Here is a 15,156-nt window from a genome sequence, read left to right on the forward strand (position 1 = left end):
TGCCTCTCCAGTAAAAACAACATTTCCCTCACAGGACCTCAGTGTTATTCTGAGTGACGCACAGTGATCCAGTTGTGCCTGAGTGATTTACTCTTTCAATCTTTAGATGTATTTCTCTGAGCAGACACCCAGGAGCTCAGAGTCAAGCTGTCAAACTGTTTTGTGACCTCACCAACAAGCCCTCCTCTCTCACAGCGAGGAAAATGTCAAGCAACAGTGCAAAAATGACTCGCAGCTTGGTGGTCTTCAGGAGAAGTGTAATGGAAGCGACTGTGCCAAACAAGCGGACTGGCTCACTTCTCTACCCTCTTCTCCAAAAAGCTCCCATTACTGAGGCCATTACACCCAGGAGAGACAACACAAACACTGTGCTGGAACCCTGCGGAGCTTCAGCAGAGCGACTCGGCTCACCTCACATCACATCGCGCTTCAGACCTATTGATCTCATTCCATTTTGAGGTGTGGGTGCTCATCACAGTTTGCAGTTACAAGGGAGTCACTGCACTTTCTCTGATAGACTACATTTCCCTGTGTTCTGGGGTTGTCGCTGCACACATCAAATTCCCAAGTACAAGAAGTCAGAGAGAAATTTTCTGGTATCAGAGTGAAAAAAATCAACTAAAATTACTAGATACGATTTCCTGAAACTGGCATAAACAACAGACCACTACAAAACCAAACAGCTGTAATTAGATGTTTCCGTGTGGAGTGTGACAACCACGCATGAAGTAATATTTTCTAAAATCAGCTTAATCTCTTTTGGAACTAGTGCAGTGTGTGTAGCACTGTTTCCCAGCTGTTTTGTTTTGTGGCTCTAAAAAGTTAGTGTCTACTCAGAACCCCTCATCACTGCTTGCATTTGTTTATGATAGCAGGGGGCAGAAAAAAAGGTGCTATATGTTTTTGCTATCACTACTTCATCTATTACCAGCAGTTTACTTACTGCCGTAAGCACCAGGAGCTGTCTCCAGCAGTGGAAAGCAACGCCAATGTTCACTCTGTTTTCTATTTCTGTCTCTTTTAGTCTGCTGAAGTTAGCATGCTAACCAGGTAGCCCCGGCCCAACCAGCGATGGCTGTAGCTCTTGGTAAGTAATCAGCTGTTAATGCTAATGTTGGCTGTGTAGTGATAGCACAAATAAACAAGAGACAAAAGCAGAGATTAGAGAGATCAGAGGAAAAAAAACTGTATGCAGATTCAGTGTTTTTTCTTCTTTCCTATCCAATTAATCAACTTACGACCCCTCCGATTCATCTTGTGACCTATTGGAGGGGATCCGACCCCCATGATGGGAACCACTGGCATACAGTATGTTTGTGTGTGACAGCACCAGAGACGAACTGTGACAGTTGCTCAGTGGTGAGGGTGAATCTGGGTCAGCGGTAAAGAGCAGAGAGCAGCATCTAGTCGAGAGTGAGGTGGCCTCAGTGATCAGGCCCTCTCCCTTTGTGCTGCATCTTTGTTTGGCCAGAATCTCTCGTGTTAATGATTAGTCCTGCTGCTTTTGTCCACCTCTTACAGACAAAGCCAGTGCGAGTCAATTGGCTCCTGCCCACACAGGCAGTGTGCACTGAGCCCGAAGGGAAAAATGCCACCAGCTTGTTGGGGTTATCGGTGAAAATATGCACCCAGATAATAACAGCCAAATAAACCGCTGGGCACAAAGATGAAGAATTTATTGAGGTTTTCTAATTTTTCTGGATGTTTCCCTCTTTGGATCATGGCAGGGTAGCAATCAAGCTGAACTCTGAGGCTCTTCTTGTTGTTGTTTAATTTTTAACTCCATTTTAAATGAAAAGACCTCACCTTTCATCTCCTGCTGATCTGTTCCCTGGGGGGCTGAGGGAAGAGGAATGTAAGTGGAGGGGATGGGTGTGTGTTTGAGTGTGTGTCTGTATACATGTGTTTGAGTGTGTTTGTGTTAATTTAGAAGTCAGGGTGTTGCAGGGGAGCAGGGGGGAGTTTTGTTTTCCTACTAACATGAGCAGTTGTGGAGAGCTGAGGAGTGTGTGTGTGTGTGTGTGTGTATGAAGAGGTCATCTGGTCAGTTTGGCCATCAGTACTCGAGCTGTCTGACTGAGTATTCTCACCATCTGTATGACCTCTCCTCCTGACCGACTGGCTTTTGTTCCCAAGCTCGCCTCCCTCCCACCGATGTTTCTCACAGAGCACTGTAGTCCAAGGGGTCACCGAGGCCGGCCTTCATCATCAGTCGGCCCTCTTCTTTTTTCACTCACTTTAATAATGTTGTTCCTCCATTTGGCTTTCCCATGAGACCCCAGGAGCAATATCACCTGTATATAGTAGGATATTTTTGAAGGAATTAACTATAAATTGGAGAATGATTCAGATCTTTTTCAACACTTTGAGCTGCAAATTGTGCTCAGTATACGACACTGCTCTAAAAAATGACCTTTTTCTATTGTTCAGAGTCAAAAAAGCCACTTTTAATCTAATTAATAGTCAATGCTGTAAAACGATTAACTCTTTAAAGTGGTAAATGGCGTTTATTGTCAATATTGTTCAGTTTTGAGCCATTCAGTTGAGTAAATATTTAATTAGCGGAGTAGGTTTTTACAAAATACAGCCATAGAACCGTTCGTTTACATTTTTACAAAGTGTAATTATGATCAGGCTCAGACAATAAAAAGGTAGGTAGCTAATGTGTGACGCCTGTAGAGGCATTTTCATGCAATGTGCAGGTCATATTTAAATCATTTTCCAGCTCGTAAATACCGTTCAAATGATAATTACGGCTGTGTTTTCCTGAAACTTCTGTCTGACTTGGCAGGATAGAATATGGAAATGTCTGGCAAAGATATGGACAAATTATGACAGCCAAAGTCCATTATTTGAAGGAACTGAGTTCTAATTTGAAACAGGAAATTTCCACCTGGATGAATTCTGTCAGAAAATAAGATTTACTGTTATAAAATATTAGGTAGTTTTAGTCTATCTCTCCAGAATTCTTAAAATTATTAAAATGGGCAGTTTGAGAAGGTAAAATCTCTTCAGTTAAACTGCTTCAATAAAACATTTAGAAGGAGTCAGGAGGTACATAAAGGTCTATCTACCTGATGGTGCAGGTGCACCGCTCCTCCTTTTTCCATCATTTACGACATGTTGAGGCAGATTGTCACAAATCACAGTGAGGAGCCCACTTCTCCTGGACAAACACAGAGGGCCGACAGCGGCACACTCCTCCAGCCAGCTCACAGTCACTTAGCAGAGGCCTGCTCCGCTTTATGGCGTCATAAAGTTGCCTTCTCAAAACACAGTTTAAGAGATGACAGTAATTGGCGTGTTGTTTAAAGCGGCTTCGGGTGCTATCACCTCTCTAATGACAGCGGTAATTAGCCCAAAGGCTGCAGTATATGGCAGATTAAATGGGTGGTTAACGGTAATTTACTGTTCACTCAGCACACTTTAGGTCTGACTGGTCAAACATGGGTTTAGGCTGTTTGCAATCTGCTAATGACTGAAAGGCAGTTCTGACTGAAAATTACATGATTTACTCTTGAATAGTGTTTAACATGTAACAATTAACACAAGTGAAATAGGTGATAGAAATGTGACCGCAGTAAAAACAATATATCGTGCATCAAGATAACACAACCATAAAAGACATTAAATAAGGTCAAAATAGCAACTGGATCAGCTGTGCTATACTCCATTGGAATATCTCAGTGAAAAGTAGGCAACACAGACTTCTCTAACACTCTTGGATCCTTTTGTTTTTTTGTTCAGAAGTGTGAGAAGCAGAACAAACTTTAGTCGTAACATGCTCCAATCATCTACACATTGTCCAGTCCAGAAACCATAACCAAACAAATTATTTCACACACAGAGTTTTCCAAATTGTCGTATCCAGGAACGTACACGGATCATTTTAGATTTTTTTGTTCCCACATGTGTAGGAGAAAAACAGTTTTAGTAGCGTTGTTGGCAGCTTCTTTTAACTGTCTGTTCACAAGCTGTTCAGATAACCAGGGGCTCCACAAGAAAACAGCTCTGACACACACACACACACACACACACTCACAAAACATTATCTCTAATCCCGGACATGTTCCAGGGCCCCTGTGCAGCTCTGGGCCCCCTGATTCTTTCATGATTTATCCCCTAATGGCATCCCAGGAGATAGCTAAAGAGAGACGTGAATTCTCTGGTCACAACAGCTATCTCTAAACATTGGATCACTGCATTAAACTTAACGGAATGACAGAACAGCAAAGGTATTTCTGTTTTTCCCAAAGACCACCTAGAACCCCCTCCAGGTCCCCAAACCCCCACACTGGCACCCACTGACTGTACAGCCTCGTTTTAAGGCTCATACAGCAGCAACAACGTCTCGCTTGATTGAGTTTTTCTGAACGAAGTAAAAGGAGCGATGGGAGGCGCTTGGACCATCCGTCACTTGCTGCCTCCAGCGGGCCCAGAGGGGCGGCGCGCCGAAATCTGATCTCCCTCCCCCCGCTGCTGCTGTTTGTCCCAGCGGCGCGCAGCCCGGCGGAGGCGCAGGCAGCCAGGAGGCATCCTGGACCGCGGAGGGACCTGAGAGGAGGAGAGCAGCGTCAAGCCCTAAGAACACACACACACTATGAAACACATGTGACGGTTTAGCCTTCAAAATAAAAGCCTAGTCTGAATGATAGGGTAGATGAATGTGGTTCCTTTAATGACTTAATTATGATCCATTCGACTCAACTACTTATTTACTGATACTTGTAGTCGACTTATTTACAGTATTACATTTTTTAATTTATATTTTCACCCCTTTTTTAAAAAAAACTAAATGTATATGTTATTTATGGCATTATTAATTCATTTAAAATACTTCTGTTAATAGTAATAAGTTACTTAGAGCCACAAATTACAAATAATAACATACGCAATAATAACTCAAATTCAAGGAATAAGAACATTTAATTCATCATATATTTTATGGATGACTCAGGTGTTGAGGCTGCTCGTCTAAGCCTGTTCACACTCACTTTATGCCGTGCAATGAAAGACTTTATGTCCGTTGAAAACAATAGAACCACTTCATGTAGATAATAAACTTTCCTGTATAGCGTCTTTGAAGCTGTGAATTATTTGTCTAACTTCTCTTTAACGCTATGAAATGTGATCTTAAACTGCTCTACAATGTGACAGATATTACATTTATCCAGCACAGATTCCACTTGAAGTATATTTGGCGCTTGAGTAAAACCATTCATAAAAGCATTGCGTCACCGGTTCGTCAAATACGGTTTTATTTTGAAACTCAATCCCGGAACTCCTGTTGTCTCCTAGCTGGGCTGACTTGACGGTAACACGGTGCAGCTCCTACTTCACAGGCAGCCAGCGGAGGAGAGCCACCAGTCCGAGTTGGTTGATCTGAGGCGAAGAAACACACCGACTGGCATCCGCGCCGGAGAGGAGCGAGGAGCCCGCGTTCACTGCGTCCCGTCCGCCTCCTCCACACTGTCCCCGCGCACAATAAAGGATGAACGCATTGTGGAGGTTTGGACACTTTGGGCAGCAGCGCGCAGTGGATAACAGGATTTAGTGAAGAAGTTGGCTTTCGCAGCGGCGGTGCCCGAGCCGAGGACTCTCGCTGTCAAGTCGTGAGGGGGATTTCTGACTCTTTTTTTTTTCCCACTGACGCCAAAACTGAAGGTCCCGAAGCACGAGGACCTGCGGATTTAAGAGAAGTTTTGTGGTTTTTATGAAGTTTACCGGAGAATTAAAGCGGTTTGTCTTCTTCTGAATGCTTGGTGACATCTGAAATCTGAAAGGCAGGGATTTGCTGTCAAAACGGAATACTTTGGGTAACTAGCCTATCATTATTATTATTATTATTATTACTATTATCATCATTATTATTTCCGTATCTTCTTCTTGTGAGACTCTGGCTCGTGAGAGAAATAGCTTCACTTCCTTGTAGATGTGCGTCGGACAGGTTGAGCTCTCCAGTCTCTCGGCGTTAAGTAGCCGTGTTGCACTCAAGAGTGTGTGTGAAGCGTGGAGCTGCAGGGACCAGCCCCACGGCCGTGCTGTCGCACAGGTGGCGCAGAGGGAACGCGTCGTCTGCCCGTCCCCGCTCTGTGCGTAATCGGCGCGTCTCGGCGGGTGTCAGCGCAATAAGGACGCAATCTGTGCGTATTTTTTATCACTTTGGTTTGGAAGGAGAGCGCAGGGGGTTTCTGTTATAGCTCATAAATGTTGGCTGCGCTGTGTGTGGCGCAGGTTCTGTTTCTGCTGATGAAATTACGCACGCTGCGAAAATAACTGCATATTTGGCACGGAAAACATGCATGATTGTTCACTGGAACTGGAAGTTGGTTGAGCATTTTTCCTTGTTTTCAATGAAAATCAACTTGCTTAAAGAATTTTTCCTAAAAACAAAAGTCTTTCTCAACGCGGTGACCCACCACGTCCTGCCCAGATTTAAAATATTGACACTTTGGTTTCCAGAAAATCTCTGGAATGAGGGAAAACGTGTGAAAGCCAGGGTTAGAGTTCTAATAAAAGAGCTTTTTAAATGATGAAATTACGCACGTTCATCTGTCCATCAGGATGGGTTGGAGGTGCCCATTAGATGCGTCTTAGATGAGTCTGGTTTCCACTGATCAATAATCAAATAATAATCATTTCAGTGTCAGAAAGTATAATATTGACTTTCGTCGCCATCCTGTGCTCGTCTGGATGAACACGCCTTTTCTCCTCGCTGCAACAGTGACGTCTTCTTTGGTTCGGAGCACAAACATGAATTACCCATCAGCCTCTTTCACAGAGCCGCGCGCCCTAATGCCTCTGATCATCTCTGAAGTTTCTCCAGAAAGCAGCAGATTCCCCCCTCCTCCCTTTGAATGAACGAGCTGTGCGGTTTCTCTCTCCTCAGCCGCAGATCACTCAGCCCTTCTTCAAACACATGCGCTTCAATGGGATTCAGATGGTGATTTTGGCCACTCAGCTCAGCTTTGACTCGCGCCGTGTCAAGTCATCACCGGAGAAAATTACCGGATTATAGCATCCTACGAGAGGGGGTGCCGAAATGAGATTTGGGACTTGTATTGCATTAGCCTATTTAATTTCAGAGCCATAAAACAAGCGTGCGGGTGATAATAGTTGGCCTAATGCTGCAAATTAATTGTATCTATTGACCCGAGAAATAACGCATGCCAGTTTGCTGCGTTTTCAATCAGCGGCGAGCCTCAAACACATTTCTGTTCCAAATGAGACTCTGATTGGCTCTTTTCATTACCGAAATTGGCCTGAGACCATCTCTCTGCGTGTAGGTTTTGTTCCTTTTTTTCATCTACTCTTTCATAGAGAGGAGAGCCGTGCATTAATTGGCTCCAACTTGTCTAATTTGAGAAGAAAAGCTGATCTCTGTCACGCACAAACACTAATTCACTGTTATATTCCGGTAACTAAAACCTCATGCTTTGCAGCAGTGACCTTATGTGGCCTTTCTAGTCCTTTAATATCTTATGGTATTGCTGTAGAACTCTGTGATATTCAATTATGAACTTCACTGGGCTCCATTCTTATTGCATTTCATTCCTGAACGGTTCTATATTCCTGTAGCTCGCTGTGCGCCTGTAGCGTTCAAAAGAAAGTTTACAGTGACCCTGTAATACTCGATGGTATTTTCTTCCTCCCATGACTTCCTCGTAAGGTCCTATAACACGTCTGAAACAGTCAAAACTGAGTTTATATCAGCTTTATTAAGCTTTATAACATTTAAATTTCCCAAGGTGTCTGCTGTCGTGTTCGTAAAATAGTGTTAAAGAGAGTTATAAAGCACTTTGTGTTTATATCAATGTGTTTTTCATCAGTTGTGTCTTACAGTATTCTTATATATTCCCAGAGGGATTAAACACATCCTTTGTTGCGTGCAGAGGAGAAATGTGTGGACAGGTATTGCAGTCTTTTACACGTGCATCCCAGAACACAGGGAAAGGCGTTTTACACCATCCTGAGTGCTGAGTGTCAGCCCGAGGTGAGCCGAGTCCTCAGCCTGCAGCGCGTTACACCTGGAGTCACGCTGCACCTCAGACAGCTTTAAAGTGCAGAGCTCTCTCTGCCTCTCAGCTGATCAATATCTCTTCTCACCTGAGGGTGCGTTTGAGTGAGTGCTCTGTCTGAAGAGAGGGTGGTGGTGTGATAAAGGCAGGGAGGAGTAGTGAGGGGACAAGAGAAAGGGAGGCAGACGGTGAGGAGCAAAGGTACAAGAACAAAAGGAAGACATTTGAAAAAAGGAGTTAAAGAAAGAGTGTAGATGATATGGAAGATTACCCTCTTGTGTCTGTCTTTCTCTGCACCACCAGCCCTCCTGCCCTCCACCCGGCTGCTGTTTGCACTTGTGCTCCCCCCCCCCCCCAAAAAAACCACTCTAATCCCCTTTTCCCAAAATGACAAAGTCGATCAGGCCCCGGCTGTTGATTCTCTGGCTTAATTATTAAAGATTACTGACACGAGGTGCGACTAGCATGTGACCGCCTCGCATTGATCCTCACAGAGGGGAGAGGGATGACAGGGATTTGAACTCCGGTAAAGGCACTTTTCTGCCTCCGAGCTATTACAATGTGAAGATAGTTCTGCATGATTAATGTTCATGTATTATTCACCGCGGTGGTTGTGTTTTCCTTTCATGCTTTAAGAAAATATTAGCATGAAAACACTTTGGAGGCTTTGAACTCCACACTGGGTCTTTGGGATCCATACCGCCTCCTCTTCTTCTTCTTCTCTGCTTCTTGAGGTTGTTAAGGGAAATCAACGTGTTTTTAGTTGGCTGTGCAGTCTGTGAAGAGTTCATTCCCAAAACTCTGAGCGTCCACTTCGGTGCAGAAAGATCTCAGTTGAGTTGTAGAGGATATAAGGTTAGCATTTTGTCAGGAAAGGGCATACATTACTCACTGCTCTTACACAGGATAATCATTTGTTTCAGTTTCATGCTATCAATCATGTTAACTAATACCTGTCACCAAATTAGTCAGCCCACAGCCTGCCTTGTTTTCCAATTTCTTCTCACATGGCTCAAGAGGTTGTCACTGCCGCTTGTCTAAACAGATCTGCATGATGACATGAACCAACTCTGAAGCTTTCAAAGTGAAGTACCCAGAAAAAGCTGAGATTTTCTTTATGTGTGTGTGTGTGTGTGTGTGCCTGCCAGAGAAAACAAAAGATTCAAATCAGGCAGGCCTGCAATCAGCTACCTCCACGCCTGGAGAGCGAAGGTCTTATCGTGCTGTATAAACAAACCACAGCAGCATGTAGGCGTCGTGTGGTGTAAGAAGGTGAGGATGGGCTGAGAGAGGAGAAGAAGAGCTCTCCAGAGTGCAGACAGAGAACATAAAAGGCTGCTGTATGTTGAAGCATGAAAGGTGTGGTGGCAGTGTTTAGATTAGGATGGTGTGTGTGTGTGTGTGTCTGTGCTGCTTTTATCTATTCACATGTGTCTTGTGAAGTTTTCCCAGTTGGTGTTTTCTGAGTTGAAGAGCGATAATGTGCAAACAGAGCCTTGCAGAGCCGGCCGGGGCTTCACTTTGTGCTGAGCAAGGAGTGGGTCACAGGTCCTCCGAGGGAAAGAAAAACAGCACTGTTAAGACTTAAGACAACACAACCTTTCTCTGGACTGTGTGTGTGTACAATACACCTCTGTGTGCAAGCAAAGCCCACTCTGAAATGTTTGTGTGTGCGTTCGCCAAACCTGTGTGTGTGTTATTGTCGGGGTGGACGTCTCGCAGCCAAAGCTATTCTGAAGCTGGACAGAGCCGCTGAAGTTTAAGCTAACAGTGCTAATGTGTATGTGTGTGTGTGTGTGAGTGTGTGTGGAGGGGGGTGGTTGTGCTTTGCTTTTCTGGGCACCCTCTCTCAGAGCTTTCTCTTCGAACCTCAGTGCATTCCAGCTTCTCTCTGCTTAAGCAAACAGAGAGCAGAGCGCTCCGTCCGTCGCTCGCCGTGGCCGTCACTTTCCCTCCTCCTCCTCCTCCTCCTCCTCCTCCTTCTTCTTCTTCTCCTCCCTCGTGCGAGCCTCCGGGCACGTTGGGCAACTGATACTGTAGACTTCGGCATTCCTCATCCTGCAGGAAGATTAGTGAATCCGTGTCAATCGGTTGCTAAACCATGCAGAAGAGTTTCTGAAGCAGAAAAGAGTCCTGTGGAAGGAATGACAGGCTGTTTATGTCTGAAATAATGTGATTTCTCTCTCTCCTCAGCTAATCCTGCTCCAGCAAAGTTAATTGATTTGTTAATGAGCTTGTATTCTCGGCTGGGGGTATGGTACAGAAGGTTTTATGAGCTGTTCCAATATCAGCGCTCCTATCCAGTATCCACCCATCTTAACGATCAGGTGCTCTGAGAAAGTTTCTGAGAATAACTGCGAAGAGGGATTTCCACCCTAATCCTTGAAATCTGTGTGGAATGTCAGGTCAGAATATGGCAGCATGTGTGCAGACCCCAAGGCACATCTTTGTCTGTTCAATTTTACAGTCTTACTTGTCTTTCTTTCAGACTTTGTTGATTTCTTTTCTGATTGCCTGTTCTCCCACAGCAAGTTCTGAGCCAGGCTTCTCTCTATCATTCAGCTCTGATTGATTTTTTCCTCATGCTTTTTGTTTTTCAGGTCAGTGGCGGGGAATATTTGGATAGTTTCTTGCGGCGTCAGTGGCTGCTATTCTGCTGGACAGCATGCGAACAGAGGATGTTGTCTGAGTTGGGCCTCGCTGCTCTGCGTCTCACCTCGTCGTCCAGAGGAATGACGGCTCTGTGGTGCTCACTCTGGCTTTCCTTCCTCCTGCCTCTCTGCGTCGCTCCGGCCAGGCTGCCCACTACTCAGCCCACAGGTAGGATAAAACATCAAGCCTTAGCATATTTGTACTGCCTTACATGCTGCTGAAACCACTGCTGAAACAATATTGGTAATGTCCTCAAGGAAACTTTGGTGCTCAGTTAGAGACGCCAGAAAACTTCTGCAACATTATGAAGCAGTTTGACAGTTTTCAGGACACAAAGCAGCAAGGTTTAGTACATTGAGATACAGTTAAGGCATTGTTGTTGGACATTTTTGTCAAAACTAATGATCAGCTGCCTCATAGAGAAGTCTACCAGCGTTGTTTTTCTTAGTGGTAAATCATCATTTAGTCATTAATGCCAAATATTGACTGGTTCCAACGAATTTGCTGTGTTTTGTATCATTTCGAATTGAATATCCTCTGGTTTTGGACTGTTGGTTGGACAGAACAATTGCCTTGAAGCACCACTTTTTCTTTAGTACAACAACAAAACACAACTCCTCAAGAATCCTCCTCAAGTTGGCTCGACGCTCGGTTATAAACCAGCACGGAAAGAAGCCTGAAAGGGTGCTTTTAGAAAATCAAGAAAGACAATGTTTAGCTCATCATACACATTCGCCCTCTCCTCCTCAATTGTTCCTTGCTTCATTTTCCATACCAATATGACATCTGCTTAGAACCAGTTTTCTGTGTGTTCATCACTTCAAATAGGGGCATTTCAAAAGGCACATTTATTGTTTATGAGAATTTGGTGGAGTCTTTTTTTTTTTACGAGGAGGATTTAATTGGACTCTTCTCGGTTCGCTGAGCTTAGCGCGATTTTCTCTCTTTGTTCTCGAGGCAGAGAAATACCCAAAGATCAATCCAAAGTAAACGTCGACTGTGTTTGCTTTAATCTCTCCATATTGTGCAAAAAAAAAACTAACACAGCGGAGTAATCTTTTTCTGAGGCGTTAGCCAAGTGTTGTTTTTTTTTCTTCTCCCCCCATCCCTTTTTTTCTTTTTTATGTGAGAGTTATTTAAAATGAGTCTTGAGACACACTTTACACGCTACAGTGCATTAAGAAAGATGAGGAGCTGGGCGCTCAGGACCCAGCTGTCTTATACAAGTCAAGATACCCTGTGTTTGTGTGCAAGAACGTGGGTGTAGAGTTTTATTGACATATGCTCGTATGTGTAGTGAATATCAGAGCCTCCAGTATCCTCCAAATAACTGAGGTCCAACCAGAAATGTAGATATAAGGACTTGAAACTTGACTGCTGTTACATTTAACTTAGACTTAACTACTGGATACTTGTCTTGACTTGAGACATGATGGCAAAAATCCAACTTTCACCTGGAAAGCAAACAACTGGAACAATAAAAAAAAGACTTTGCATGTTCCAGTTTTAGGTTTCTGAATTTGAAGAATTTCCATTTGACATTTTGATTTGAATCTGACATGGACTTCACTCAAACAGCTCTGCATCAGGCTGATCTGACAGCCTCCTGCCTATCTACTCCCCATAGCCCCCAAAAAAAAATCCCCTGCCTCTCATCTTTCTGCCCCCCTGCCCTCTCTCATGTAAAACCCCAATGTTACAATAGACGTGTTGTGATTCTGTCCGCCTGATTGCCTTCCCTGCTGGGAGCCATCACATCCTATCATGCTTGGCATCATCCAAAAAGCAGAGTATGTTTTTTTAAACCCCTCCGAGTGGCGAGTGTTCAGGCTGTGATCTCTGTGTACCTGCACGGTATGCAGACATGGCCAAATACAGCCGGGGGTACGTTTCTCCGAGGAGGATACTGTTTCAGGTTGCTAATGTTTGTCATGTTTGGGCGTGATGATTAATTTGAAGTGAAGTGGATGACGGTCAGGTGATAACATGTAACATGTGCAGCCATTAAGGATGGTTCCTGTTGAGACGGAAAGTTTTTCTTTAGCTCAGTATGATGCTGGAAATCTCCTCTGAAGCCTCTTCAGTCAGTGCTGCCCTCTAACTTTCAGGGTCCACATTATCCTTTTTTATCCCCTAATAGTGAAACTCTTGCATTGTTCTCTATGATACAGAGATAAAGAAAGCTGTGAAGCCCACATACAGCAGCCTCAGTGCCTGGTAGGCATCTCTGGCCTGCGTCATGTCTCTGCCGTCTCCCCCGCGGCCCCCTGGCCTCCAGCAGACTTCCCCGCGTCCACAGATGGACGAGCAGTAGGGATAAAATGACTGTCGTTTACTGGCAGATGGCATGATTTCCTCTTAGCCGCCACAGCACTGGGCTGCAAAGTTGTCACTTAGGTTTGTGTCTTCTGTGTGTGTGTGTGACTGTGTTGTGGGTTTGCGGATTAATGTGTGTGTCAGGGTCAGAAATTAGCAGGTGCTGAGGACAAAAATGCCCTTGAAAGTTTAAAGCAGGCATGTAAATATAAACTGGAAAGTAACTGAGCGACAATTTGGGTTGTTTTAATATTTATAAATTGGTTTTGTTGAGCTGTTTTAGATGAATGTGTGGATGTGACCACTGACCCCTGTGGGCCACCATAGGTATGTTTTTGCAAGGAAGAAATTGCTCTTATCTTTATCTCCCAGAATGCCTTGTGAACAGATCATTTCATACTTTTAAAAACAGAAATTTGCTTTTAAAGTCCAAGTAACAAACTCATTCTGTGGACTGTATTTATGCATGTGTGAGGTAAGGAGACACTGTGGTTTGTGTGTGTGTGTATGAGTGAGTGTGTGTGTGTAGTGTAGTGTAATTCCTTGTTTCCATTAAGTCCACCATAATGTTGTTTCAGAGCGAGGCGTTGTTTATTTCTCCAAAGGCTGGTGGCATTTCCAAATGTTGTGAAAAAAGAAAATGTTTGAGAAGCCAAGTTGACTGATGTGAGAGACTGATGACAAAGAGCAGAGGTTGTGTGTGTGTGTGTTAGAGTGTGTGTGTGTGTGTGTGTTATTTTTCACCCCTCTGTATTTACTGACCACACACACACCCCTGCCAGAGCCCCCGTGGAGCTCAGATGAAATATTTGGCTCCTCAGCGCCAACGTTTTCTGTGAAATGGCAGACATATAAATTCAACACATTCAGTTTTCCCATTGCATCTGAGCGTGCGTGTGTGTCTGTGTCTGTCTGTCTGTGTGTGTGTGTGTGTGTGTGTGTGTGTGTGTGACAGAGCAGGCCTTACGTGGAGTCTGCAGTTAAGTGAATGTTATGTCTGTATGAGCAGAGGCGGATTATTAAAGGGAGGCAATAAAAGAAGATGAAAAGAGAGAAAGATAGAAATTAAAGGATAGCAGAGAGTCTGTGTGTACGTATATGTGTGTGTGTGTGTGTTTGTGTATGTTGCAAGAGAGAGGGGGAGAGAGAGCGACAGCGTGGGTGTGTATGGTCAGCATGCCCTTCAACCAGAGAAGAAAGCAAATATGCGTGTCATTTTTAGAGACAGAAAACGACAGAGTGTGACTGTGACTGTGTGTGTGTGTGTGTGTGTGTCTCTGTTTGTGTGTTTGTGGTCGGGTTGGGTGTGTGTGTGTGAGGTCACTGACCCCCTGCCCCCCCCCCCCCCCCTGGCAAGGACTGTAAATGTCAGCAGGGGTTGTTTGGATCGTTAGGAGACTCGTTAAAATCACGCCATCCACAGATTTACGCTCAGGCTCTACAATTCACACACACACACACACACACACACACACACACACACACACTCATGCTGTCACTCCACTCTCTCTGTCGTTCTCTCTCTCCTTGTGTCTTTTTCTGCACCAATTTTTTTCTTCCCTGCCACTCTCCTCTCCCTCTCTCTCTCTAACATACACTCTTGTCTTTTGAAAACCTCTCCTGTGCTTGGTAAGTCTGTGTGTGTGTGTGTGTGTGTGTGTGTGTGTGTGTGTGTGGACCAGAATATAGTATACTGTTTTCAGCCAGCAGCTTCACTGAAAACATGCAGCGTTTACTACCAGCTGTTGGTTAAACTGTTCCTCAGTAAGAAAGGATTCGTGCAGAAAAAAAAGTGTCTCATCTCTGCTGATGGAGACGCTTTAGATGTAGAGTATTAGGAAGATTATGTGTGTGTCTTTCACCAGAATGTCACAGCAGAAGGGCTCTAAAGCAGCAAGTATGCCTCCAGTCCACCCAAGATCACCTCTGCTTGATGCTACCACTCCTCCAGCCCGTGGCCCTGCTGTCCTAGTTAGGTCAAGTTTCCCACTGGTCTGTCCAAGTGTTTAGTCCTGTTTAGTCCGCCAATCATCAGCCACACTCCCCCTCTTTCTGACCCTAGTTGGACCTCACAACCCTCATATCAGATCCTTGTCAACCACTCCTCTACTTCATCCAAGTTCTCGTGGTCCTCCCAAGTGTCTCTTTCTTTTGGGAATTTGCTCTTTTT

At 44.4% G+C, this 15,156-nt stretch overlaps 1 protein-coding gene across 1 annotated transcript in view; it reads left to right on the plus strand.

Annotated features, from left to right (window-relative positions):
• Nucleotides 1–5,302: 5,302 nt before the first annotated feature.
• The window catches only part of fgfr3 (fibroblast growth factor receptor 3), a 68,305-nt gene continuing 58,451 nt past the window's right edge, over nucleotides 5,303–15,156 (plus strand). Inside the window, 2 exon segments of the mRNA XM_051078137.1 lie at nucleotides 5,303–5,816; nucleotides 10,619–10,838. Coding sequence (XP_050934094.1) covers nucleotides 10,697–10,838 — 142 coding nt within the window. The 5' untranslated portion in view covers nucleotides 5,303–5,816; nucleotides 10,619–10,696.

This window comes from Lates calcarifer, linkage group LG19 (genome assembly GCF_001640805.2).
Source record: "Lates calcarifer isolate ASB-BC8 linkage group LG19, TLL_Latcal_v3, whole genome shotgun sequence".
Classification (NCBI taxonomy): Eukaryota; Metazoa; Chordata; class Actinopteri; family Centropomidae; genus Lates; species Lates calcarifer.